The sequence below is a fragment of the Vipera ursinii genome (genome assembly GCF_947247035.1).
Source record: "Vipera ursinii genome assembly, chromosome: Z".
In the NCBI taxonomy this organism is placed as follows: domain Eukaryota; kingdom Metazoa; phylum Chordata; class Lepidosauria; order Squamata; family Viperidae; genus Vipera; species Vipera ursinii.
The window spans coordinates 80,923,901-80,949,063 of record NC_139517.1 but is presented as its reverse complement, the minus strand read 5'-3'; the positions used below and the strand labels follow the sequence as shown (position 1 = coordinate 80,949,063).

The window sequence follows — 25,163 nt, the reverse complement described above, 5'->3', positions numbered from 1 at the left end:
GGTGCCCTGTTTTATCTTAAAATGTTCTGATTAAAATAGATTCTGATGTGGCATGGATGGCAACAATAGAGCCAATTACTGTAAACTGTTGTTAGAGTCTGTATTTTGATAAAGCTACATAAACACTAATGATATATTTAAGAATATCTCTCTCTCTCTCTCTCTCTCTCTCTCTCTCTCTTTCTCTCTCTGTAACAGGGTTTGCTTAGCAACAATCTCACTTAACCTGATAGTTGGATATTTACCTTATATTTACCATTTTTAAAAGATTGATTTTTCTAGAGAATTAAACAGTAGTTTAAGTTTAAGTTTATTATATTTGTATACCGCCCTTCTCCCGAAGGACTCAGGGCGGTGAACAGGGCACATATAAAATACAAAGTACAAAAGTTAAAAGAGAATTAAATACAAGCCCGAGGTAAAACAATAAATAATAGTGTAAAAAACCGCAATAAAAACCCCAACACATCCCCCATCAGAACAGAGTAGTATGCAGATACTAATTGCATACAAAGTATCCATATACAAACCCACCTGCACCTTTACTATAAAGATCGACAAAGAAGAACTCATACCCTGAAGAGTCTGGTGGAGCAGTGATTAAGTGCAGTATTGCACGCAAACTCTCCCACAGCTTGGAGTTCCATCCTTTTAGGGCTCAAGTTTGAGTCAGCCTTCCATCCTTCTGAGGATCCAGATTGTTGGTTTCAATGTGCAAATAATGCTTCAACACTGTAAACTGCCCAGATAGTACTATAAAATGGTATAGGCCAGGGGTAGCTGACTCAAGAATTCTGGGAGTTGAAGTCCATGAGTCATAAAAGAGCCGAGGTTGCCTACCCTTGGTATAGGCGGTGACATGTAAACCTAAATGCTTTTGCTGTTGCTACCCCCTACCTATTAATGAGGGGAGGGGGGGGAAGTTGCCTAAATTAAACCAGAATGAATAAAAGTGTTGTTTCTTTTTTTTTAAGAGGGATCAATATTTTTTATTTATTTATTTATTTATTTTAATTCCATTTATATCCCGCCCTTCTCCGAAGACTCAGGGCGGCTTACAAGCTTAGCAGTAGCCTTCATTCTATGTATATGCCTGCTTATTAGGGCTTTCACACACACCCCAAGCGGCATTATTACAAAGTCAGCTTAATTGCCCCCAACAATCTGGGTCCTCAATAACCTTAGTCATCAAATGGTTTATTTTAAAAGGAGCTACTATCAAATTTGCTCAGTTGTGATATGTACAGACGTAGGAAGTAAGTGAGTTTCCAAGTTTTCTAACATTCTGTAATATTTGTGACCAGAATATTTTCAGGATAGTGAGGCATTTCAAATGTAGTCTTTAATTTCATGTGATCACCTTAAACTTCTCCCTCTTGCTGGATCCCATTTTAAGAAACACTTCTATTGTATTTGAGAAGAAAAGCCTAGCTCCATTAAGACAAGAGCCATCACCATCTTTTCTAGATCCAAGATACCACATTCTTCCACCTGGCCGTACAATGTACAGTACATATATATACACTATATATATAAGGATAAAGTATTTTCTTACAGAGATGCAAACGTATCCATCATGCTGAATATTCTGTTCTAGCTATCACAGGTTATGCTTTCTAAAGTTACTTCAAATGAACACCTGAGCAGGAGATGAGCAATCAATCATTAGGAGCTTTTGACAGGTGATGCTGTAAACTGACTTTCTTGTAGTTGAAAGAAATCCTGTTGGGAAACAGGGAAGGGAAACTTATAGGGGTTTGTTAGTCTTTAGCATATTTATATTTCCATGTAATAATGGAGATTTGCAACTCATCCCATAAATAAATTTGAGGAAATATTTTGCTCTGGCTTTCAACTCTCCATTGAAATCAGTCCAATATTCTCCACTAGAGAAAAGTATTATAATCAAGTTGCTATTAGCTAGTAATAATCCTAAATTAGTACAATGATGACCAGAGGCTAAATGTGTCATTCTTGGAATTGCTTGTTTTCATGTTCAGTGTAGTAATTTTTAAAGTATTTAACCTTAGGCAATAAATTCCTGCATATGTTGCAAATCAGCAGCACAACAAGCAGACCAATAACGGTGAGAACACTTCAGATATTTTCTGCTATTCTGATTGCCTTGACTTTTTTAGGAGATGCAGGGTGGTTCTCTCACAATGGTTTCATTTTTAGATTTTGATTCTTTAATTAATGGGAGGTGACCTGTTTCAGTGATAAAAAACCATATTCTCTTTTGATCTCTTTTCTTTTTTGGGTTAGGGTTGGGGTTTTAATACATCTTAATCATTGTTTTAACCTTGGGCATTTATTTAATCGCTTTTAACTTTTGTATCCTGTTTTTGTATTTATTGCCCTGTACACCGCCCTGAGTCCTTCGGGAGAAGGGCGGTATAAAAATATAATAAATAAATAAATAAATCTCAGTCCAGGTACGGCCGCAACTGGCGTACCAGGTGAACCTGGGCAAAGGCCCCCCTGTTCACGGCTCCTATATGATCTTCAAAACTGAGCCGCGAATCCAGGAGGACACCCAAGTTGCGAGCCCTATCGACGGGGGGTAACCCTCACCCCCCATCATTAAAGATGGAATGCACTGGTTAGTCCGAGATGCCGGTATGCACAGCCACTCAGTCTTGGCAGGATTGAGACGAAGCCTGTTTCTCCCCATCCACACCTAGACCGCCTCCAGGCAACGGGACATCACGGTGAGGGCATCACTGGGTTGGTTCAGGGTGGAGAAAAAAAAGTTGGGTATCATCAGTGTACTGATGAAACCCCACCCCGAAACCACGAATGATCTCACCCAGCGGCTTCATGTAGATGTTGAAACTTTCTAATGTGAAGTAAGATGACTTGATTTTGAAATGAGTAGCTTTCATAATAGCTGTTTGCTGGAGAAAGAGCGCACTAAAGAAATTTTAAACTATTCAAGGTCTTCTGCAGGGCCATAAAACTGCATTCAGGAAAATAACAGCAGTTTTCATTTAGAGCAACTCATAAAGATGAAGTAGACTTCATTGTAACTGGCACCAAACTATTGGTTATCTTGTCCTTCAAACTAAAGGATGACAGCTAAAAAGTGGCCTCTCTCTTGTGGCACTGAATTTCATGTTCATTAAACAGAACAAGCGTTTTTATAACTTTGAAAGTGACTTACTCATTATTGGCAGAGGGAGAAAATTAAGTTCTAACCAAGAGATCAATGTTAACTAAATTATTTGGATTTTTGTATTGTGTCAGATTGGTAAATTTTATTCATCCTGCTTGGAATATTACCATGTTCTTTTTATATTCTTCTCTTGTTTCTCCAGACAGAAGTTGCCAAGCAGGATGGTACAAGTTCTGCCTCAGTAATTCATTGAAAGCAAACCGGAAGAACAGAAGTTGTGCTTTTCTTAGGCATGGGCAGAGCTTTATTTTCTAAGAGTGGTTGTGAATGCTAGTGGTTCAGAGGCTGGGGAAAAGGACCTTAATGAGATATCTCAACATTTGAATGTAGTGCAGGTTTCCAATTGTGCAAATTTAAAATAAATTAAGTTTAGGAATTCAGTATCTCCTGAATAATAGCACTTATTTTATACTCAGAGTACATTTGGAGACGCCTTGATAATATTGCAACTTCTTCTTGGTGTAATAGCTTTACAGATCTAATTTACTTAAAACTGGTCCTTTAAAATACAGGGTTGTCCTAGTCCCCTCTGTCTCTCTTGATTAATGAGTCTACTAATGAATCATTAATCTTTTTGGTTCATAAATATATGAAGAATGTGTGGAAGTGAAAATGTTTATAACATTCCCTGAACCCATCTAAGATTGCTTCACAGGCATGAAGTAAAATTGTGGGGCTACACAATAACAAGCAAACCTTGACTTTTTTAGGAGATGCAGGGTGGCTCACTCACAATGGTTTCATTTTTAGATTTTGATTCTTTAATTAATGGGAGGTGACCTGTTTCAGTGATAAAAAAACCATATAGACTAAGACCAAAAGAGAAATCATTATTTCTTCTATTCTGAAAAGAGTCAGAAGTATACATTTTTCCCCCTTCTACACTACACTCTCTTTGTCCACATTTCCTTCTTTAGTTTCCCATTAATTTTATTTTCCTTTGTATTTTATATTCTGATATACTAAAAAAATGAAGTTGGACAAATGGAATGTACCAAGGAGTCCTGAATAAGGATTTCTGGAAAATCTGAATACGTCTTGCTGGATTCTAAGCTTCCTGTGGCCCCTTTCCCATCATTTAAATGTTATTGCTTTTTTGTGAATGCTGAGAATGACACTATTTCCCAAAAAATCAAGGAAAGGCCTCTACTATTGAAAAGCAATAAATGCCTTAAAATGTTACACCTCAGGCTTGTGTTTTGTGGCAGACTAGTTATTAAACAGTTTTCTAATATTTTCAGCAACTTTATATTTTATTGTAAGAGAAGCTGTAAAAAAAATAGAAAAAGGGAGACATTCCAGGTTTCACAATTCTTTGTCTGAAAAAAATTAAACCTGCAGATAGCCCTTGAGATATGACACCAATTAATCCTAATAGTATACCTCCAGGATTTAATCTACCCCGACACATATGGGTGACATACAGTAGAATTAGAACGACTCATGGGGTGTGTGCTGATTCTCTGTATAAATGGGGAAAGACACCTTCAGCACAATGTGATTGCGGGGCTCCCCGACAGACTATCCAACATATAGTGAGGGAAGGCACTAATAGAAGATACCCAGGAGATTTTAAGGACTTCCTCTGCGTAACAACGGCAGCTACTGACTGGATCTCCAAACTCGACATTAAACTCTGAAATGTTATTTCTGTTTTCCTCTTAGGTTTTATAATTGCTTCTTTTTAAAAAAAAATAAAATTGTTTTAAGTGTTCTAACTTGTAAACATGAAGTGCTTTTAATTCTGTGTGTGACCAGCCATATGCTAAATAAATAAAACCAACTGGAACTGCAATTTCTGTCACTAAATGATGCAGTCATAAATGGTATCTGCATTGCTTAGCAATGGCGATCCCTATAGCTGTTATTACCCAAATCCCACAGTTGTTACTGCCGGATTCCCACAACCAAGTGGCAGCTTGCAAGCAGACTGGCAGGCAGGTTAGACACTGCTACTAGGTAAGGGAAGGCACAAGGAGGTGTGCAAAGGTGCGATGGCAAGTGTCAGAGAGCATACATAGGGATCCACTAAGGTATGAGGGAAGCACAATAAGGCTTGGGGAGGGTGTATGGAGGTGTGCAAATATTCAGGGGTCAGGCACGATTACAAGAGAGGCATGGAGAGGGTGTGCAGAGATGCAAAGAGCTTTGTGAGAGTGCAAGGAAGAAATGGCAAGGTTTGAGAAAGGTGTGCAACCGTGCCAGGGAGGCACACCGAGGCTCAGAGAGGGATGTGCCAGAGGGCAAGGAAGGCACAGCAAAGCTCAGTGTGTGTGTGTAAAAATGTAAGGGAGGAGTAGCAAAGATCTGGGAGGGTTGTGCAAGGGTGAAAAGTCATGTAGAGTCTTAAAATACAGCAGAATTTATTGTGTTGTGATGCAGTTTTAAATATTTGCAAAAAATAGTTTCAAATTTAATAAATAAACACGAGAAATTTCATTTGTTCACAAACTTTCTGATTTAAAAATTACATAATCCTGCATTCCAAGGGAAAGTCCCAGGCATGAAGTTTTCATATATTTATGGCTTATAACAATGCAAGGGAAACAAACTACAGGGGGAAATTGATCTGTTTTGGATGAATCACTTGAGATAAAACAAGTGTTTCTATTTGGTGCTGGTCAAACGGTCACTGATCATCATCATCATTATCATTTTAGCCATTGTCTGTCCACAGCAGGATGAAGGTTTCTTCCGGATATTTCCAACCAATACAGTCCTGAGCTTTCTTTTACCAGCTGGGCCCTCAATACATGCTGATGTTGTCAATCCATCTTGTTTTAGGTCTCTTTTGTGAATACTTTTTGTCAAGTGGGATCCATTTGTGACCAGCCCATTTCCATTTCAATTCTTTTACTCTCTCTTTTTTTTAAAATCCCATTTATATCCCGCCCTTCTCCGAAGACTCAGGGCGGCTTACAATCTAAGCACAAATCAATGGGCTTAGCAATAGCCTTCATTCTATGTATATGCCTGCTTATTAGGGCTTTCGCCCCCCCCCCAAGCGTCATTATTACAAAGTCAGCTTATTGCCCCCAACAATCTGGGTCCTCATTTTACCTACCTCGGAAGGATGGAAGGCTGAGTCAACCTTGAGCCTGGTGGGATGCGAACCTGCACTAATTGCAGGCAGCTGGTGTTACTTAAGGAGGCATTAGCCCACTGCTCCACCAAGGCTCTTGATGATATCTTATACTTTTGTTTGCTCTTAATCCATGTGTAAGTCTTTCTATCTTGTTTTGTAATGCCAAGCATGTATCCATGGCTCTTTGCACCACTTATAGCTTTTGTATCAATTGTCAAATTAGTGTCCATGTTTCACCGACATATGTTAGAGCAGGTAGCACACACTGATTGAAAACTTCTCTCTTCAGGCATAGAGAGAGGTTGTTCTTGAGATTATGCTTAGCTTGCTAGATGCTCGCCAACCACATTTAACACGCCATTCAATTTCCTTTATTATATCACCTACCGTAGAGATCCATTGGCCAAGGTATATGTAGTGGTCTACTATGTCTAGATCTTCTCCAGATATTTTTTTCTTCCTTTGGTGAATTTATTAAATATAACCTGGCTCTTTTTCAGGGTTATTTTTAAGCTAAATGGTTCTCCTGCTTCTTGTAGCTCTTGTATGTGCTTTGTATCTCTTCTGGGTCTTGTGAGAAGAGAACATCATCACCTGCAAATCTTAAGTGATTTAAATAGGTGCCATTGATTTTTATTCCATCTTTTGCCCAGTCTAGTTTGTGAACTATTTCTTCAAAGCAGGGTGAGAAAAGTATAAGTGATATTATATTGCTTTGTCATACATCTCGTTCTGTGTTGATTTCCACATTAAGATCATTAAGGTAAATTGTTGCCATTGTTTTTTTTTCATATATTGATTATAAGCAGTGTCTACCCCTTGGTTGAGCAATGCCTTAATTATCGCTGGAATACTGAGTCAAATGCCTTTTCGTAGTCAGTGAAAGCCATGCACAGAGGCATGGTGTACTTGTGCCTTCCAATGACTTGCTGAACAAACTAGGTGTGATCCATTGTGTTGTAGCCACTTCTGAACCCTGCCTGCTCCTTTGACTGTGTATCATTTAATGTTCTCAATATTCTTTTTGCTATTATCTTGGTGAAAATCTTGCAGAGGAGTGAAAGAAGGCTTACTGGCCAATAGTTCTTTATATCATCTTTGGCCCTTTTCTTGTGTATAAAAATCACTTCAGCAATTTTCCATTCATTGGGTATTTTTTTTCTTCTTCTTGAGGCATCGCAAGTACAGTTTTGCTAGTATCTTGTGCAAACTTTGACTACCAACTTTCAGCATTTCAACCATGATACAGTCATTTTCTTTTTCTCCCCCCCCCAAACCCACAGCTGACTTTTTAAAACAGAAGCTAATTAATCAAGAGCACTTTTCAAAAATTTGTCCGAAAATTCATTTGCATGAAAATTGTAAGGTTGTGGCAATAACTGCATTTCTTGTATGTCAATGAAGATTCTACCATCCATGTAGAATTGTATGGAATTTGAATTATGGCAACTGAACTTATTTTCCTGTTAGTTTAAAATGCTTCATTGCTTATCCAGGTAGCTTTTTCAGTTTGAGCAATTTGAGTAGGCAGAGAGCCTTTGGAATATACCAACTACTAAAATTCTTATGGGTTATCAAGTACGGCCTCCCTGGTGAACCTCTGAAGTGGTCTTAACCTTCCTGAGGACTGATTAGGGAGTAGCATAAAAAATGGGGAATAGGTTGTGTCTGAGGGTTCTACTTCTGTTGCGGGAAGAAAGGAAGTATATCTCTTATACACTTAGGGGTTAATTTCTTATGGCTTAGTTATGTAATATATTAAAACCACAGTATGAAGCTGCCCTTAATATGGTCAAAGAAATCAAGATGTATGTGTGGCTGAATGAAATCAGCCTGAAAAAAGAAATGAACACTCAGGACACTGCTGAACAAAACCTTGGGAAATTTTTATTGAATATTCTAGAACAGAATTTACCCATTGGTAGATCTGAATTGTTATTCTATATATATCTTAACAGCTGCGAATACATGCTTATTGCTGTTCCAGTTCTCAAGCTATAAGATAGCATTTGATAGACTTTGACTTCTACAGACAAAATGAATGTGCTAATATTTAAAGAGACCCAGAATATTTAAAAGAATTTCACCTGGTTTATGCTAATGTTAACAATGATAGCAGATTTTTTTTCAAAATACAGTTACCTCTATTTAATCTCCTTCTAAGACATACATAAGATATAGAAATGATGACCACATCATCTATGTATTGTTGTTGTTGTTGTTAGCTGCGAAGTCGTGTCCAACCCATCGCGACCCTATGGACAACGTTCCTCCAGGCCTTCCTGTCCTCTACCATCTTGTGGAGTCCATTTAAGCTCACGCCTACTGCTTCAGTGACTCCACCCAGCCACCTCATTCTCTGTCGTCCCCTTCTTCTATTGCCCTCTATCTTTCCCAGCATTAGGCTCTTCTCCAGTGATTCCTTCCTTCTCATTAGGTGGCCAAAGTATTTGAGTTTTAGCTTCAGGATTTGGCCTTCTAAAGAGCAGTCAGAGTTGATCGCCTTGCAGTCCAAGGGACTCGCAGGAGTCTTCTCCAGCACAATAGTTCAAAGGCCTCAATTCTTTGGTGCTCAGCCTTTTTTATGGTCCAGCTTTCACTGCCATACATTGCAACTGGGAAGACCATAGCCTTGACTATACGTACTTTTGTTGGCAGGGTGACGTCTCTGCTTTTTAGTGTACTGTCTAGATTTGCATTTTATATAATGTATCATGGGCTATTGATAACTAATGCTTCTATTATGATCATACATAACCGTAGTATAATGAAACAAGTTTATATACTCATAGTTGTTTATTCAACTTGACATGCCATATGTACCATCTCATTATTTCCATACTGTAAAACAGCTATGGTATAAGCACATGGTTTATCTGCTATAAGGTAACTGTTTATTTCATGTATGATCAGGTCACAACCTGATTTTTGAACTATAGGGATTTTTTTTTAAAAGCTATTCATTTTGCCACAAATGTCTCTATGCATGAATTTACAGAGTGAAGAATGTTATCTTCAAGCAAAGTTTACCTAGTACTTGATCCTCCCTTAAAAAAAGCTACAGATAGGCAATAGGTATTGAACTTGTTAGGCATTTGGTGTTAGCCTACAATGTTGGGTTGAAAATATATTAACCATAATACTATGTCTTTAAGAAGTTAATTGGCCAATGGGTGTGTACGTGTTCTCATGGCCATAAGAGGAAGCTAGGAACGTAGCTTCTCTCTCTCTCTGAATTCACTGATCTCTACTATTACTGTTTTTGCTCTGCTGTTGGTTTACTACTGTTGTAAGCCTGAACTGTGTATTGACCTCTGGACCGGTAAGAAGACTTTGTAGTTTGGACTGTTGCTATTGTTTATGACTTGGACTGTTTATTTTTGGCTGTGCATTTTTGTTTTTACACCACCTCAAAAGTAAACTACTTTTTGTTTTTATAACTCAGTGTATTCTTACTGTGTGACTCTTGCTGCTCTCAGTACCCTTCCTTGTCTGTGCAACTCTTTGGTAGCACAAGGAGACCCTGCACACAAATTCCTTAACACTGGTTATGGGCCCAGGCCTGTACTGAGAGTTAGTACACACAGTATTCCTAGCTGAGTTTGTGTTAGCTATTTTGGTGTAAAATGGCACAAGAACTGTTGTCTGGCATCTCCTGGATAACCCGGTTGGATGGGACAAACTATGTTTCCTGGTCCACAAAATGCTGCTTGCTTTTGCGCAAGGAAGGACTATGGACTGTTATAAATAACCCACCAGATACTACTGCTTGGGATCCAGATGACGAAGAGGATGCAAAGAAGATAGACAACTTTAAACGTAGCAATGAGAAAGCTCTTTGCATTATTGGACTAACACTGAATGACCAGCAGCTTGTCCATATTCGTGGTGAGGAGTCTGCTGCTAGGTGTTGGGGCGTTTTGTGAAGGCTTTATGTTTGTGACAGTGTGGGTGCACATATACACCTTACACGTAAGCTGTTTAGGGCTCGTCTGCAGAAGAATGGAGATATGCTGACCCATTTAAATTACATGAAGGCAACTTTTCAAGAGCTTCATGAAAAGGAGCTGATTTTTTCAGAGTTGCATCAGGTCTACATTATTCTGTCATCTTTGGATGAGAGTTATGATAAGTATGTTTCTTCTTTGGAAGTCCTGACCAGAGAGGAACTGACATTGACTAACATTACTGGGAGACTGCTGGAAGAGTCCAGAAGGAGGTGTGACAGAGACCAGCTGAGAGAGACACAGCCACAAGAGGAGCAGCCATTCACCACTGCTTACAACGTCAAGAAATGTTATTCTTGTGGGGCTAGATGGCATATAGCCAAATTCTGTAGGAAGGGTAGAAAACAGAATGTGAATAGCAGTGGGAAGGCTAATAAGAGCATTGGTTTGGCTGTTTCTGGTGAATCAACATCCAGAAATAATGAATTGTGGGTTGTTGATAGTGGGGCTTCACAATGCATTACTAAAGTGAAAAAGAGGTTTATTAATATGAAAAACAGCAACCAATATGTTTCACTAGCCAACGGTTGGAGGATGAAGGCCTCTGGTGAAGGTAATTCCTATTGTCCATGCATTGATGAACAGTTACCTATGTTATATATACCTAAGCTAAGATTCAACCTGTTATCTGTAAGGGAATTGGTTAAGGTTGGGTTTGTGGTAACATTCAGAGGGGAGCAATGCACTATTGAAAGGAATGGAACCTGTGTAACTGCTAATTTGAAAGATGGTTTATTCGTTCTCACAAGTAACCAGGTTAGTACAGTTAAAGCTAACTCAATATGTGAGAATAAGAAGCCACATGATGAATGTATACATTTATTGCATAGGCGGTTAGGGCATGTAAACTTTAACTCACTACGTAAAACAGTTGAGTTAGTAGACGGAATTAAACTGAAACCATGTAGTAAGTATTTGAATTGCAATGCCTGTAATCAGGAAAAGAGTAAGGCAACTCCTGCAAGCAGGTTAAACAGCTTCAAAACAACTGTACCTTTGGAAGTTGTGTTTGCTGATTTAATTGGACCCATGAAACCAAGTTTAGGAGGGTCATGTTATATTTTAAGTATATTGGACCACTACTCTCGTTATGGTTTTTGTTATCTACTTAAGTCAAAGGCAGACACTTTCCAACAATTTGCAAACTGGCTGAAGTTTGTGGAGAGAAAAACAAAGAAAAAGGTTCAGTGCATAATTTCTGATAATGGTACTGAATTTACAAATAAGCGTTTTGTTGATATGCTACAATCAGCTGGCATTGAGCATAAACGTTCAGCCCCTTATAGGCCTCAACATAATGCATTTGTTGAGAGACGTGGGCAAACATTACAAGCCATGATGAGAACCATGTTACAAGATTCTGGCTTAACAGATAGACTGTGGGGGGAGGCAGCAAAATGTGCAAACCATGTTCTGAATATAGTTGTTAATACTTCTACTGGTAAAATACCATATATACTATATGGCATGGTAGAAGACCAAACCTTGATTACCTGCACACATTTGGCACCCCAGCTTGGGTCCACATTCCTGCACAACTCAGGAGTAAAGGCCAACATAGGGCTAGGCAATTATACTTCGTAGGTTACGAAGCTAACCACAGATCATATCGTTTCTGGGAACGAGGCACAACTAATGTATATAACAGTGCGTGTGCACGTTGGTTGGGATAGGTTAGAGCAAGAAACTGTTAATACTGATCCTCTAGTGTTTGAGGACTCCTCTGATAATGTAAGTAGTAATGATAATACATCTCCTGTAAATATAAAAGGGGAGATTAAAGATGAATCAGAGGAAGGAGAGGTGTCAGAAATTCAAAGCCCTGTAATTCCTTGGCGTTCAACGCGCATCAGACGTCCACCTGATCGCTATGAAGCTAGTATAATATGTCAAGTTAGTTCAGTACCATCTAACTATGATGAGATCAGGATGTATCCTGAAAAGGAGCATGCATCATGGAAAGCTGCAATGAACAGGGAGTTGAAGTCTTTCCAGGATCTTAAGGTTTATGTGAAAGCAAAACTGCCACCTGGTGAGCAAGCTATAGGTTGTAAATGGATATATAAGATAAAGAAGGGTGTAGATGGAACTATAACCCATAAGGCACGTTTGGTTGCACAAGGTTTTGCCCAAACTACTGAGGATTATGACGAGGTATTTGCACCCAGTCTGAGGGCAACTACTTTAAGTCCATTAGACAAAAGCATATAAGCTTGTCTACAATTGGAGGCTGAATTCTCATGTTTATCAGTGTTATGTACAGAACTGCTAGTGTACAAACAATTATTGTTAGATATGGGTTTAAATGTAAATGATCCATTTATTGTGTATGAAGACAATCAAGCTGTGATAAAGATGGCTAATAATGCTGCAGTAAGAACAAGATCTAAACATACTGATCTTCGTTATTTGAATGTCAGACAATGTATCAAAGATAAATTAATACAGCTAGAGTATTGTTCATCTGATGTAAATATTGCAGACCATTTTACGAAGGTACAAAGTGCTGTGAAACACATTGCTAATTGTGAAAGAATGTGCATAAGATTGTAGAAGTTATATATTATTCTACCCAAAGGGGAGAATGTTAGGCATTTTGAACTATAGGGATTTTTTTTAAAAGCTATTCATTTTGCCACAAATGTCTCTATGCATGAATTTACAGAGTGAAGAATGTTATCTTCAAGCAAAGTTTACCTAGTACTTGATCCTCCCTTAAAAAAAAGCTACAGATAGGCAATAGGTATTGAACTTGTTAGGCATATGGTGTTAGCCTACAATGTTGGGTTGAAAATATATTAACCATAATACTATGTCTTTAAGAAGTTAATTGGCCAATGGGTGTGTAAGTGTTCTCATGGCCATAAGAGGAAGCTAGGAACGTAGCTTCTCTCTCTCTCTGAATTCACTGATCTCTACTATTACTGTTTTTGCTCTGCTGTTGGTTTACTACTGTTGTAAGCCTGAACTGTGTATTGACCTCTGGACCGGTAAGAAGACTTTGTAGTTTGGACTGTTGCTATTGTTTATGACTTGGACTGTTTATTTTTGGCTGTGCATTTTTGTTTTTACACCACCTCAAAAGTAAACTACTTTTTGTTTTTATAACTCAGTGTATTCTTACTGTGTGACTCTTGCTGCTCTCAGTACCCTTCCTTGTCTGTGCAACTCTTTGGTAGCACAAGGAGACCCTGCACACAAATTCCTTAACAGAACTGATTTTTAACAAAGTGCTGAAATTTTCTTTCAGTTTGTTTAAATTTAAAACATCTAGTACTGAGAGTGAAAGTTAGTTCTCCGAGCTTGTGGGTTAGTTTCTGAAGATTTCGTTACAAGGTTAATTAACATCTTCAGCAGAATTTAGGGGATGTCACTGTCAGTGTTCTTCTGTTTATAAGGATTTCAGGTGTGGATGTGTCAAGTGAGGGTCTGTGGTGGGTCTTGTGATGGGCCAGATATGAATCATCAGTGAGTCTTGTGATAGATCTTGTTATGGGGAAGTTACCTGAGGTCAGGGTCATTGGGAGGTGAACTGGTGGTGGTGGAGCTTGCATGGGTTGGTTGAGGATCAGTGTTGTCTCTGGTTGGCTGTGCAGTTGTTTTGGATCTTTAGGGGTTCATAGGCTAATTGTAGATCAATGTGTCTGTTGATGGAATTGCTTGTGGAGTGCCAGGCTTTGGTGAACTCATGAGCATGGCGGGTGATAGCATGGCCGATGATTTTCGTGTTGCTCCAATTGAACTGTTGCTGTTTGGTGTCAGTGTGCGTAGACATTAAGAATTTGGGATTGTGGCACTGCCAGCCAGTGTTCGTGGATTCTTCAAGTTCAGTGGGAAAATCTACAAGCAAATACAAGAACTTTGATGGGATCACCCATATCGGGCCTAATAGCAGAAGCAATAATGCAGTGACTCAAATCCATAGCTCTACCCACCATCCAATCAAAATTCTGGACATGCTATGTCAATGACATCTTCATCATCATCAAACCCTCCCAAATTGAAGAAACACACCAGCTACTGAATAACATACTCCCTGGGATAAAATTCACATGCAAAGAGGAAATAGAAAGGACACTCTGATTTCTTTATATCAACATAGGAGATTAGACAACGGAGAACTGGAAACTCATGTCTACCGCAAATCCATGCACATGGACCAGATCTTCAGCTTCACAAGCAACCACTTCATCGCACATAAAAGAAACAGTGTCCAACCCTCTTCAGAAGGGCCAGGACACACTGCAGCCCCACACCATTAAGAACAGCGGAAGAGAAATGACTGCTTGATGCCTTTCTCCATAACGGTTATCTAAAAAACTTAGTATTCTGACACATAGCAATTATCAATTCTACAACGAACCTGGCGGCAGCCATATTTTATATATATATATAAAACTTTTAGTAATTTTTTAAAATTACAGTCTTTAGTGCTTAATAAACAACATGTTGTCTGGGTTCAGATATTTAACATTAACCTCTTCAATATAAATCTGTTCAATACTACACAACCCAGTATTTTTTCCCTGATCCTCCTTTTCTTCTCTATATTTTTTTCATTTTCTCTTCATTACACCATTACAGTTTTTGGTATTGTCAATGTATACAGCATTAGATATAAGCATCTTCATCATATTTTACTAATATCATACAAATAACATTATCAGTTCATAAATCAATAATGTCAATTCATTAATCAATATCCTATTTTTGTGTTCTTGCTAAGGTTTGATTTCCCATCAGTATTTGAAATGTCTTTATCACTTATGATTTTCTCAATATTAATTACATTTATATAGCTGAAAGTTTTATTCAAATTAACCCTCCTCTTACCTTCATATTTCCCATATCAAAACAAGACAAAAAAAATGCTATGTTAATTCTAAATCATATCTTGCATTATAAAGGTCTATTTATATCTGAGGGTCTTCTGTTCTTTTAATCTTATTCAAAGAAGTATTTAAACATATAATGCCCCTTCTAAAAGGTCAAATTTTCTGTTTTTTAAATCAGACTCTTTCTTTCTTTCTTTGCCAAGTCGCTTTCCAAACCAGGGCAATTATATCGCGCAAGAATTTTCTTTCTATTTTTATAAAAATTGCTTGGCATGAAGAAGACAATTTAGGTAGGGTATTTTGGAAGGAGCAATTCTGCCCATTTATGTTCCTTAAACAACTCCCAGTTCCTTTCTCCCTCCATTTCTCTTTTCATTTCCTGTCTCTCAAGTTGTGACATTTCCCTTAACAGCTCTATATTCTCTTTTTAAAAATCTTTTTCCTTATAATCAGATATATTTAGCAGACCCGAGGGGTAAAAGGTCTTTTGCGTTTTCATTGTTATAGCTAAGTCTTGCAGTATCTTATTTGTATATAGTCTTTGTATTTCCCTTCTTTTATCTCTTCCATCTCTAAATCCATTACTTCTGCTTCGACTTCTGGATTTTTTGTTCCAGGGCTTTTTTTCTCATAGAACACTCAGAACGGCGTTCCGGCACCTTTTATTTTGCAAAAAAAAAAAAAAAAAGCTTTTGAACAAGCTGTGCTGCTATTGGCTTAAGCCTATTGCAGGCTTTGCTCTTTTATGACTCATGGACTTCAACTCCCAGAATTCCTGAGTCATCTATGCTATTGGCTTTCAAAAGCCAATAGGAATTGCTGCTGAGCTTGCCAAAAGACCCGGCCAGCAAATGTTGCACAGGCAAGTTGCAGCGAAGGCAGGAACTTTGCACTCCTCCCTGCTCCCCAACTACACCATCTCAACTAGGTAAGTTAGATATTATTTGCAAATAGGATATCCAAGTGGTTGGCAGTCAAATGCCACAATCCCAAATCCTTAATCTTTACCCACACTGACACCAAACAGCACTAGTTCAATTGGAGCAACACAAAAATCATTGGCCATGCTATCACCTGCCACACTCGTGAGTTCATCGAAGCCTGGCACCCCACAAGCAATTCCATCAACAGACACATTGATCTACAACAAGCTTATGAATCCCTTAGGATCCAAATCAACTGCACAGTCAACCAGAGACAGCATTGACTCTCAACCAAGCCATGCAAGCCCCCCCAAACAGTTCATCTCCCAATGACCCTGACCTGAGATAACTTCCCCATCACAAGACTCACTAATGATTCACACCTGGCCCATCACATGACCCACCACAGACCTCACTTGACACAACCACACCTGAAGTCCTTATGAACAGAACATCCCCTAAGGATGTTACCTAGCTTGGTAATGAAATATTCAGAAAACAACCCACAAGCTCAGAGAATGAAACTTCACTCTCATACTATACCTGAACTACAGAGATTTGCCACTATTGTACATCTAGTTCTCACAGACAAATGCCGGGCTCTCTGTATTAATAGTATTTATTTATTTATTTTATTTTATTTTATTTATTAAATTTTTATGCTGACTATCTTCTCTATAAGGTGATTCTTGTTCACAATGATTTTTATTGGCTTGTATGGAAACTGGGGCCCCCTCCAGAAAAATGAATCAAAGCTGGACACAATCCTTCACTTATCTTGCATATTTAAGAGCATAATCACATTTTGTGATCCAGTCTGGTAAATTGATAAATTAGTAAAATAAAATGGATATTTTATACATTATTCTGCCTGTAATGAGAAACCTGAAGGGCTAAAATTGATGATAATTCTAACTCACCTCATTTCCATCAGAAGACCACATACTTTTTGGTTCACCTATCTGTTAAAGGTTTCCTCTAATACTTCCCAACATATCTTTATTAGAATGTAGCCTGTTTTATCTAATCAAAAGAAAGCAGTTCTTCACACTCTTCTTTAAAATCAGGATTTTTTTACTACCTTTTAAAATTAATTATTGTTTGCTTCATAACAAAGTAGGTTATTTTAAAATAATTGGATGTGTCCATAATGATTTGAGAGCAGTAAACACTAAAGAGGGCAAATGATATCTCATAAGGGATTGATCAAGAATTTTATGACCTTGTTTTATTTTTGTTTTATGTTTTGTTTGTGAGTACATATTTTAATAGTGTTTTCCTACATAGCATCCATTACTTTCTGCATGAACACTAGGAAATCCAAATTTAATTATGCATTTTAGGGGTGCTGCATGAATAGCCTTGGTATTATTACCATATAACTTGAGTTCCTGAATCTCTATGCATTACCTTCTAGGGAAGACCTGTTCTGTTCAGTTGTGAATCTATTTGGTTTATTACTGTTAGATAAATTGAAACCATAGTTATAATTTAATGGCATTGTTGTATATTTTAAATTATTGCTTGTTATATTATGGTAGATTGATTCATCATCTGATTCAAACATAATACATTGTAAGGATTTCTCTGGAAATAGCAAGGTTTAATATTTGACTTAAATATTATAGCAATCTACTTAAGTTAAACAATAATCTTTGATTTACTTTGCCTCTTGAAAATGTCATAAGAGTAACAAGTGGATTATATTTATTAATTCTACATCCATGAGAAGAAAATTCACCCAACACTCAAAGATTGCTGAAAGCAGGGCTTTTTTTCTCATAGAACGCTCAGAACGGAGTTCCGGCAACTTTTTTGGATGGAACCTTGTAGGGTAGGCAAGGTGGGTTGTATGACATGTGTGAGTTCCGGCACCTTTTTCTTTTACAAAAAAAGCACTGGCTGAAAGTATCAATGAATGTTTAAAACAGGCATAATGTGCAGCATATCTAAGACTACTTTTGATATTTGTTCAAATTAAAAATTGAAAAATTATGGTGTGTATTTAGATTCAAATTACATTTGACATTTCCAAAACAATTTTTTCCTATATTGTACTGATGAAATTCATTGATTTACATAATATTCCTCTTAAAAATAGTTTTATGCATTGTTGCATCTATAAAATGAATGTGTGGGAGCATATCAGCACCTGTTTTTGATTGACTGACTAATAAAGTAAGCAAACTAATTACAGCATCTTGATTTGATAACAATTGGAATAATGAAATTGAAAATATAATAATAAATATCTGAAGGACAGTGAAGACGATACATTGAAACTAGTATTGGAGAGACAAAACTAATGTTACACAGTATATTAAGAAAAATAGGCAAAACAGATAATAAAAAGATCTGATAATGGCTAAAGCAGGAAAGGTGAAGAAAGAGACAGAGGGGCTAATTCTGGCTGCACAAGACCAAACCTTAAAAACAAATGCTTGCAGCAACAGAATTAACAGCAACAGTCTGCAGGTGCCACCTCAACAAAGAAGCTGAATGACCAGTAGACCACTTGGTTAGCTGCCACAAGATCACACAGACTGACTACAGACAACAGCATGACAAAGTAGCAACAATTGGAATGTATTGGAAGATCTGTAAGAAATACCATTCACCTGCAAGCAAGAACTGTTGGACCATAAAATAGAGAAAGTCATAGAAAATGAAGAAGCTAAATTGCTCTTTAGAATTTAAACAGACAGGCATCTGCCACATAATATCCCAGACTTAACAACTTTGATAAGATAAAAAAAATCTGGATAATGGACATGGCAGTGCCTGGAGACAATAGAATAGAAAAGAAAGAATTAGCAAACATAAAAAAATATAAAGATCTGCCAATAGAATTAGACTAGAAGGACTGGTAGTAAGTACCACTTCTTCAACACTGCTCAACTTAGAATGGTTGCCAAACAAATGGTCATTAAACGAGGACTACATGTAGTTTTTGCCCATTTAATCCTTCTTTTGTTTGACCCAAACACTAGTCCATAAAATATGCTATCTTAGTTTATGAATGAGCAATGTATGGTTTGCAACTCATCCACTGATCACAAGCTTGCCTATAAATGTGTTTCTTCAGTTGGTGAAAATGCCATTAAAAAGCAGTTGCAGTGTTGTTTGAAGGACTCTGTTTTGAATTAGAACATTTATTACAAGATTTATATTCACCTATAAGGTAATATATAAAGTTGAACTCCCTCCTTCTCTTAAAAATGTTTATATTTGTGTCTCTTGTGACATAATGTAGCTGAAAAAGGTCTAATAGGACTGTTTCTTTTATTTTAGCAACAAGAACAAGACCCCACAAATCTTTACATCTCAAACTTGCCCATTTCCATGGATGAGCAAGAGTTGGAGAACATGCTTAAACCTTTTGGACATGTCATTTCCACCAGAATATTAAGAGATGCAAATGGCATCAGCAGAGGAGTAGGATTTGCCAGGTAAAAAGCTAGTTGTTTTTTTTTTATTTGCATGCTGGAATCTATTTCCTTTTCTCTTTAGATTTATTTATTTATGCATGGCAAGGCTATATTTGCTATTGCTTAAAGGATCTGCAATCATACAACATGTACAATAATGCAAGGAACTAAAGGGAACTTATCTGAATGTATGGGTACATCTTTTCCAGAAAATTGAAAAATCACTGCTTGAGAATAAAGTTTATTTTATTAAGTCAAATAATAGTAAAATAACCAGGAGTAATTAAATATCAGTTTCAACATGAAGAGAAATAATTGTCATTCTTTCTGAAAGCCTGTATGTGATTATGCTAGATATTTCTTAATTTAAGATTGAAAAAAGATGGAAAGAGTGAATATAAATTTACTGTAAAATATAATGAATAAATAATTCATTAAAACAGAGAAGTGTCTTACCAATTTTGCCAATTTGAATGGGGTATTCCAGGGTCATCATTGTCAGCCATTCAGTTGTTCCTGAGCCTCGGCCATGCTATGGATCATTATTCTCCATGCTCCTCTGTCTCTGTCTCCTCTGTCTCTGGCTACACTTCTGTGGCCAGACAGAAGCTGCTGACATCCAAAGAAAATAAGCACTAACGAGCAACTTTTGAGCAACGTGGATGGAACTGTGTAAGATTATGTCCCCTCTTTATGATTTTAAGAACTGTTCCTTGAAAAAAAACATCCAAAGCAAAGAATCCCCCCAATGAGAGAGGGAATTTCCACCCAATTTCCTCAGGAAAAGAAAAGCAGCAAACTAATTGCTTGGGGAAAAATAGAGAAAATTACAAGATTAATTTGGAACCAATACAGATGTACAGCTTTGAAATTTGGGGACTAAAAGTATTTTTGAGATTTTTTTTTTAGAAAAGAGACTTTAAAAGTTTGTAATATAAGTTTGGATTTAAAAAGCTGGAAGATGGCATTAATTCTAGTGGAGAATTACTGCACTACAATTTATTATTAAAGGAACTTGGCTTGAAGCCCAGACTTAGATAAGATTTTGGTTGTTCTTGGAAACTTACTTTTGAAGACTGCAGCTGAAAAAGGGGAAAACAAACTCTTAGGCTGCTTCTTTGTTATTCCTGGAAACTTTCATTTTTGCAGACTGCAGCTGGGAAAAGGAAAAAAAAACTCTTGGACTGCTTATCTGTGTTGGGGACCCTATTGGACTATAAAGACTACATACAAAAACAAAATGAGTGTTCCATACTTAGCCTTAAATGGTAAAAAATCAACTTTAACACTTGTCTCTGAAGCTCCCAGCTTGATATACCAACAAGAAAATGTTAATGAATCTCAGAAAGAAATTCTTTCTATGTTAAAATCAATCTAACAGACAATTGTTTTATTTCATGATGACACTAAAAATAATATTAATGAGATAAAAGAACAATTTGCTAATCTAAACTTATAAATTCAGACTATGACTACAAAGAAGGAACTAGTAACCCAGAAAATAGAAAGAAAATTAGAAGAAACAGATCCAAAGATGGAAGACCCAAAGGAAGGAATTAGCAGACAGATACAGACAAATGAAAAATTAGAAGATGCAGTGATAACACCAGAAATGGAAAAGATTTACTTGTCAAGATTTCAGAACACATTTGAGGATAAAGAAGAAGAGCTGATCAAATGGATGATAAAGCTGTTAAGAGAAATGCTGAATATTGACAAACAAGAAATGAAAAGAAAAACTGAAGGAGAAAGATGGAGACTGTTTAATGCAGGGATCTTCAAACTTGGCCCTTTTATGACTTATGGACTTCAACTCCCAGAATTCCTTAGCCAGTGTGCCTGGCTGAGGAATTCTGGGAGGTGAAGTCCACAAGTCATAAAAGGGCCAAGTTTGAAGACCCCTGGTTTAATGTATATAAATGGGTTGAGCGTTCTTCCAAAAATACTTCAATCAAATTCTCTTCCTCATTCCAAACAATATATACAAAAACAGAGGAAGAATTACTTGATGATTCAAATGTACTGACTTGGAAAGTTATGTGGCAAAGGAAGAAAGATAAAGACTGAAGAAAATAGAGGTTTTGACCTATTAGATGGGATATTATATTATTAAACAGAAGTTTGAATATGGTTAAGAAAATAGATAACTGTTAGAAATAAAAGTATTATTATAATTAGGAGGATAGGATTTGTAACTAGAATATTATATTTTGTTATGAGATGGGAAATATGAAAATTCTAAAAGAGTTTGAATAAGAATATCCTTTGGTTACCCAAATATAATTTATTATGGGAAAATTATAAGTGATAGAGATACTTTGAACATTGAGGGAAAATAAAAATGTTAAAAAAGCAGGAAAATCCGGATATTGATTGAACAAATGGATTCTAAGTGCAAATGCAATGAGATATGTTTTGGCTAGAAAAGATATTATAAACTAACCCCATAGATATTATGTACAATACCAGAAAAATGTGATGAAGATGTCTATATTTAGTTGTATATGTATTAACAGTAACAAGAATTGTATTTGCCCAGTGTGGAAAAATGCATGCTACCAGAAGAAGAGAGGATCAAGGAAGCACTGGATGGTGTAGTATTGGAACTAGACTGAGAAAATTAATATGTACCACTGAATTACCAATGGACCCAGACAACACATTGTTTATTAAGTACTTATGATTGTAAAATTAGAAAATTAATAAAATATTTAAAATACAAAGTACGACAGTCTCTGTTTGGCAATTTTGTCTTGAAGTGATATTTTTGGTGAGGTTCATTATAGGACTTTGTTATTTTTGCAGTTCATGGGATAAGTAATAGTCTCCTCAAGTGTCCACGCTTCTTTTATCTGCCCTTTTCAGAATCCAAGTTTGCAGCCATAAGTAGGAGTTGGAAAAATTATTGCATTAACTAATTTGCATTTGGTTATGAGGATTTCTTTACTCTTCCAGATGTTATTCATGCCAGACATTGTAATTTTTCCAAGTGCTATACACTTTCTGATCTCAGAGCTACAGTCATCACTTTGGTCAATTTTTGAGGATTTCCTCCATATTTCCAGGGTATATAAATTTTCAGGATATAAAAAATTAATTAGGAGGATCACACACACCTGTACCAATCTGAGAGGCCGTTGCAGCTTTTGTATATTAGTTTCAAGAGCATTTTGTCGGTTAAAACTATTATATGCTGAAATTTTCAACACATCTTTTATGTAAAATCTTAGTTCTATAGCATTAGATTATGTAAATTGTAATGAATGAATACATCCAGCTTCTCCTCGATCATTGGATAGTTCTTCCTTGCAAATTTGTTCCATGTGGAAGTCAATTTATTATTCCACACATCCGTTTTAGTTTTCCTTATTGCATTCCTGAAATGTTCCAGAATTTTGTTCTCATATATTATATATTGTAGAGGCAGGGCTTTTTTTCTCATAGAATGCTCAGAATGGCGTTCCGGCATCTTTTTTTTTTTTGCACACACACAAAAAAGCACTTTTGCACAAGCTGTGCTACTCCCTCTATTGGCTTTTGAAAGCCAATAGGAATTGCTGCTGAGGGTGCCAAAAGACCCAGCTGGCAAACATACATAGGCAAGCGAAGGAACTTTGCACCCCTCTTAACTAGGTAAGTAAGAGGAAAAGGAGTGGGAGGTGCATCACAGCCGCTGAATAGGGTCTGCAACTCATGTCCTAATCTGGACATCCCCAGCAACAGCAACAAAAGATGCAGGATGGGGGAGGGGAGAAAGAGAAGTTCCTCTCCTGACCAATCTTCCAGTGAAACAGAAAAGGTACTGTGTTAAATTTAAATTTACCAACAAAGAATTAAAGGGAGAGGACTGGTAGTTTATCACCAGAAGGGGAGGTTTGGTTTTAGAGAAAGGCACTGGAGATGAGTTGATGCCAAAGTGAAGCTGAGATTTCTTTTGGAACTAGCATTCTCTACTATTAATACCTTCCCTACCACACTGATAATAGCCTATGGGTTTCTGTCAGTTCCCTCGACGTTTGGGGTTCTTTTCTTTCTCTTTATAGGCCAGCAAACATTCTGAGATCTTTCCTCCATTCTAATTTTCTTCTCCACTCCCTTTCTCACCCTTTTTTTTTCCAGTCTCCTTCCTTTCTCAATTTGCTTCCCTCAGTTTCATTCTCTGATCAAACACAAAGTTGGCAATTCAGCACAACTCAGGAATTTTGAGTATTGACTAATTTGAGAAAATATCTGGAAGCAGTTCTGAATGTCATTAGCAGATTGGTCAATAAATGTAGAGACTAGGATTCTTTTGTCCTTTTGGTTATTTGGGTCCAGATGGAACAGAGTTTCAAGTAGGCAAATCCAGAAGGCTTCAGGTATTTATTTCATCCTCCTTTTATACTATGTGTTGGAATTCAAAGCATTTTAGTGATTTCTGTCTCAACTCCTGAAGTGCTTCTAGTAAATTCTCCTTAGCTCTAGTGTATCATTCCATTGAATCACATCATTGAAGTCTCATGGGAATCACCTGCTGCCGGCATCAACTTCCCTCCGCCCGGTACGCTCCCACAGAGAGGGCCTCCTAAGGGTGCCACCGTTTGGAGAATGCCGCTTGGTGGCTCCCAGGGAGAGAGCGTTCTCTGTGGGTGCGCCTGACCTATGGAACCATTTACCGGTTGAGCTCCGGATGGCTCCCGACCTTCGCTCCTTCCGACATGATCTAAAAACATATCTATTTAAGCAATCCGGTCTGGTCTGACGGGTTTAATTTTAATTGTGGTTTTAACTTATCTTATACATTTGGGCAGTAGGGCTTAATTTATTCTCAATTTTCTGTATTTGTGCATTTTGACATTTATGTTGTCACTGTTCACCGCCCTGAGTCCTTAGGGAGAAGGGCGGTATACAAATCAAATAAATAAATAAACAAATAAATAAATAAATAAATAAATAAATAAATAAATAAATAAATAAATAAATAAATAAATAAATAAATGTAAGGCAGTTTACTGGCCAGATGAACCACATTTGGACTACCTGTCCAAAGGATTGGGATTATGGACTTCTGTGCTACTTCATCAGAGTTTTGTTTTCAAATATTTTGTAGAATTTCTTCTTTGTGAGGAAAATATTTATCACTTGCATCATATTCCCCCAGGGAGACAGGAGACATATATTCAGTAACAATGACTATTTTTACTTATTTATTTTTCTTCCTCAGAATGGAATCCACTGAAAAATGTGAAGTTGTAATTCAACATTTTAATGGAAAATACCTGAAAACACCACCAGGTGTGCCAGGTAAGCATTGTCTACCTCTGTTCATTCAGTGAAATAAAATCCATAAAAAGACGAAATTCTGGGGTTGTATGGTACTAAATAACGAATTTCTGTTTCTACATATAGTTAGTAGTTATTGCTTATTTAATGAGGTAACCATAGCTCACTAGAAATTTTTAGGATAGAATAGAATAGCGCTGGAAGGGACCTTGGAGGTCTTCTAGTCTGCTTGAGCAGGAGAACCTAAGCCATTTCGGACAAGTGACTGTCTAGTCTCTTCTTAAAAACCTCCAGTGATGGAGCACCCATGATTTCTGAAGGCAAGCTGTTCCACTGGTTAATTGTCCTCAGTTAATTGTCCTCAATATATTTTGTCATATATCTGTTTAGTTTAGCAATTTGCATGCATTCCTATTCCTCAGGTGAAATATTGGTGATTCAAATATTT

At 37.1% G+C, this 25,163-nt stretch overlaps 1 protein-coding gene across 1 annotated transcript in view; it reads left to right on the top strand.

The window, feature by feature from the left end:
- RBMS3 (RNA binding motif single stranded interacting protein 3) overlaps nt 1-25,163 on the top strand; it is a gene marked incomplete at both ends in the record, with an annotated part of 526,486 nt that overhangs the window by 344,633 nt on the left and 156,690 nt on the right. The window contains 2 exons of the mRNA XM_083376163.1: nt 19,317-19,474; nt 24,657-24,736. Coding sequence (XP_083232289.1) covers nt 19,317-19,474; nt 24,657-24,736 — 238 coding nt within the window. The remainder of the gene's footprint in view (nt 1-19,316; nt 19,475-24,656; nt 24,737-25,163) is intronic.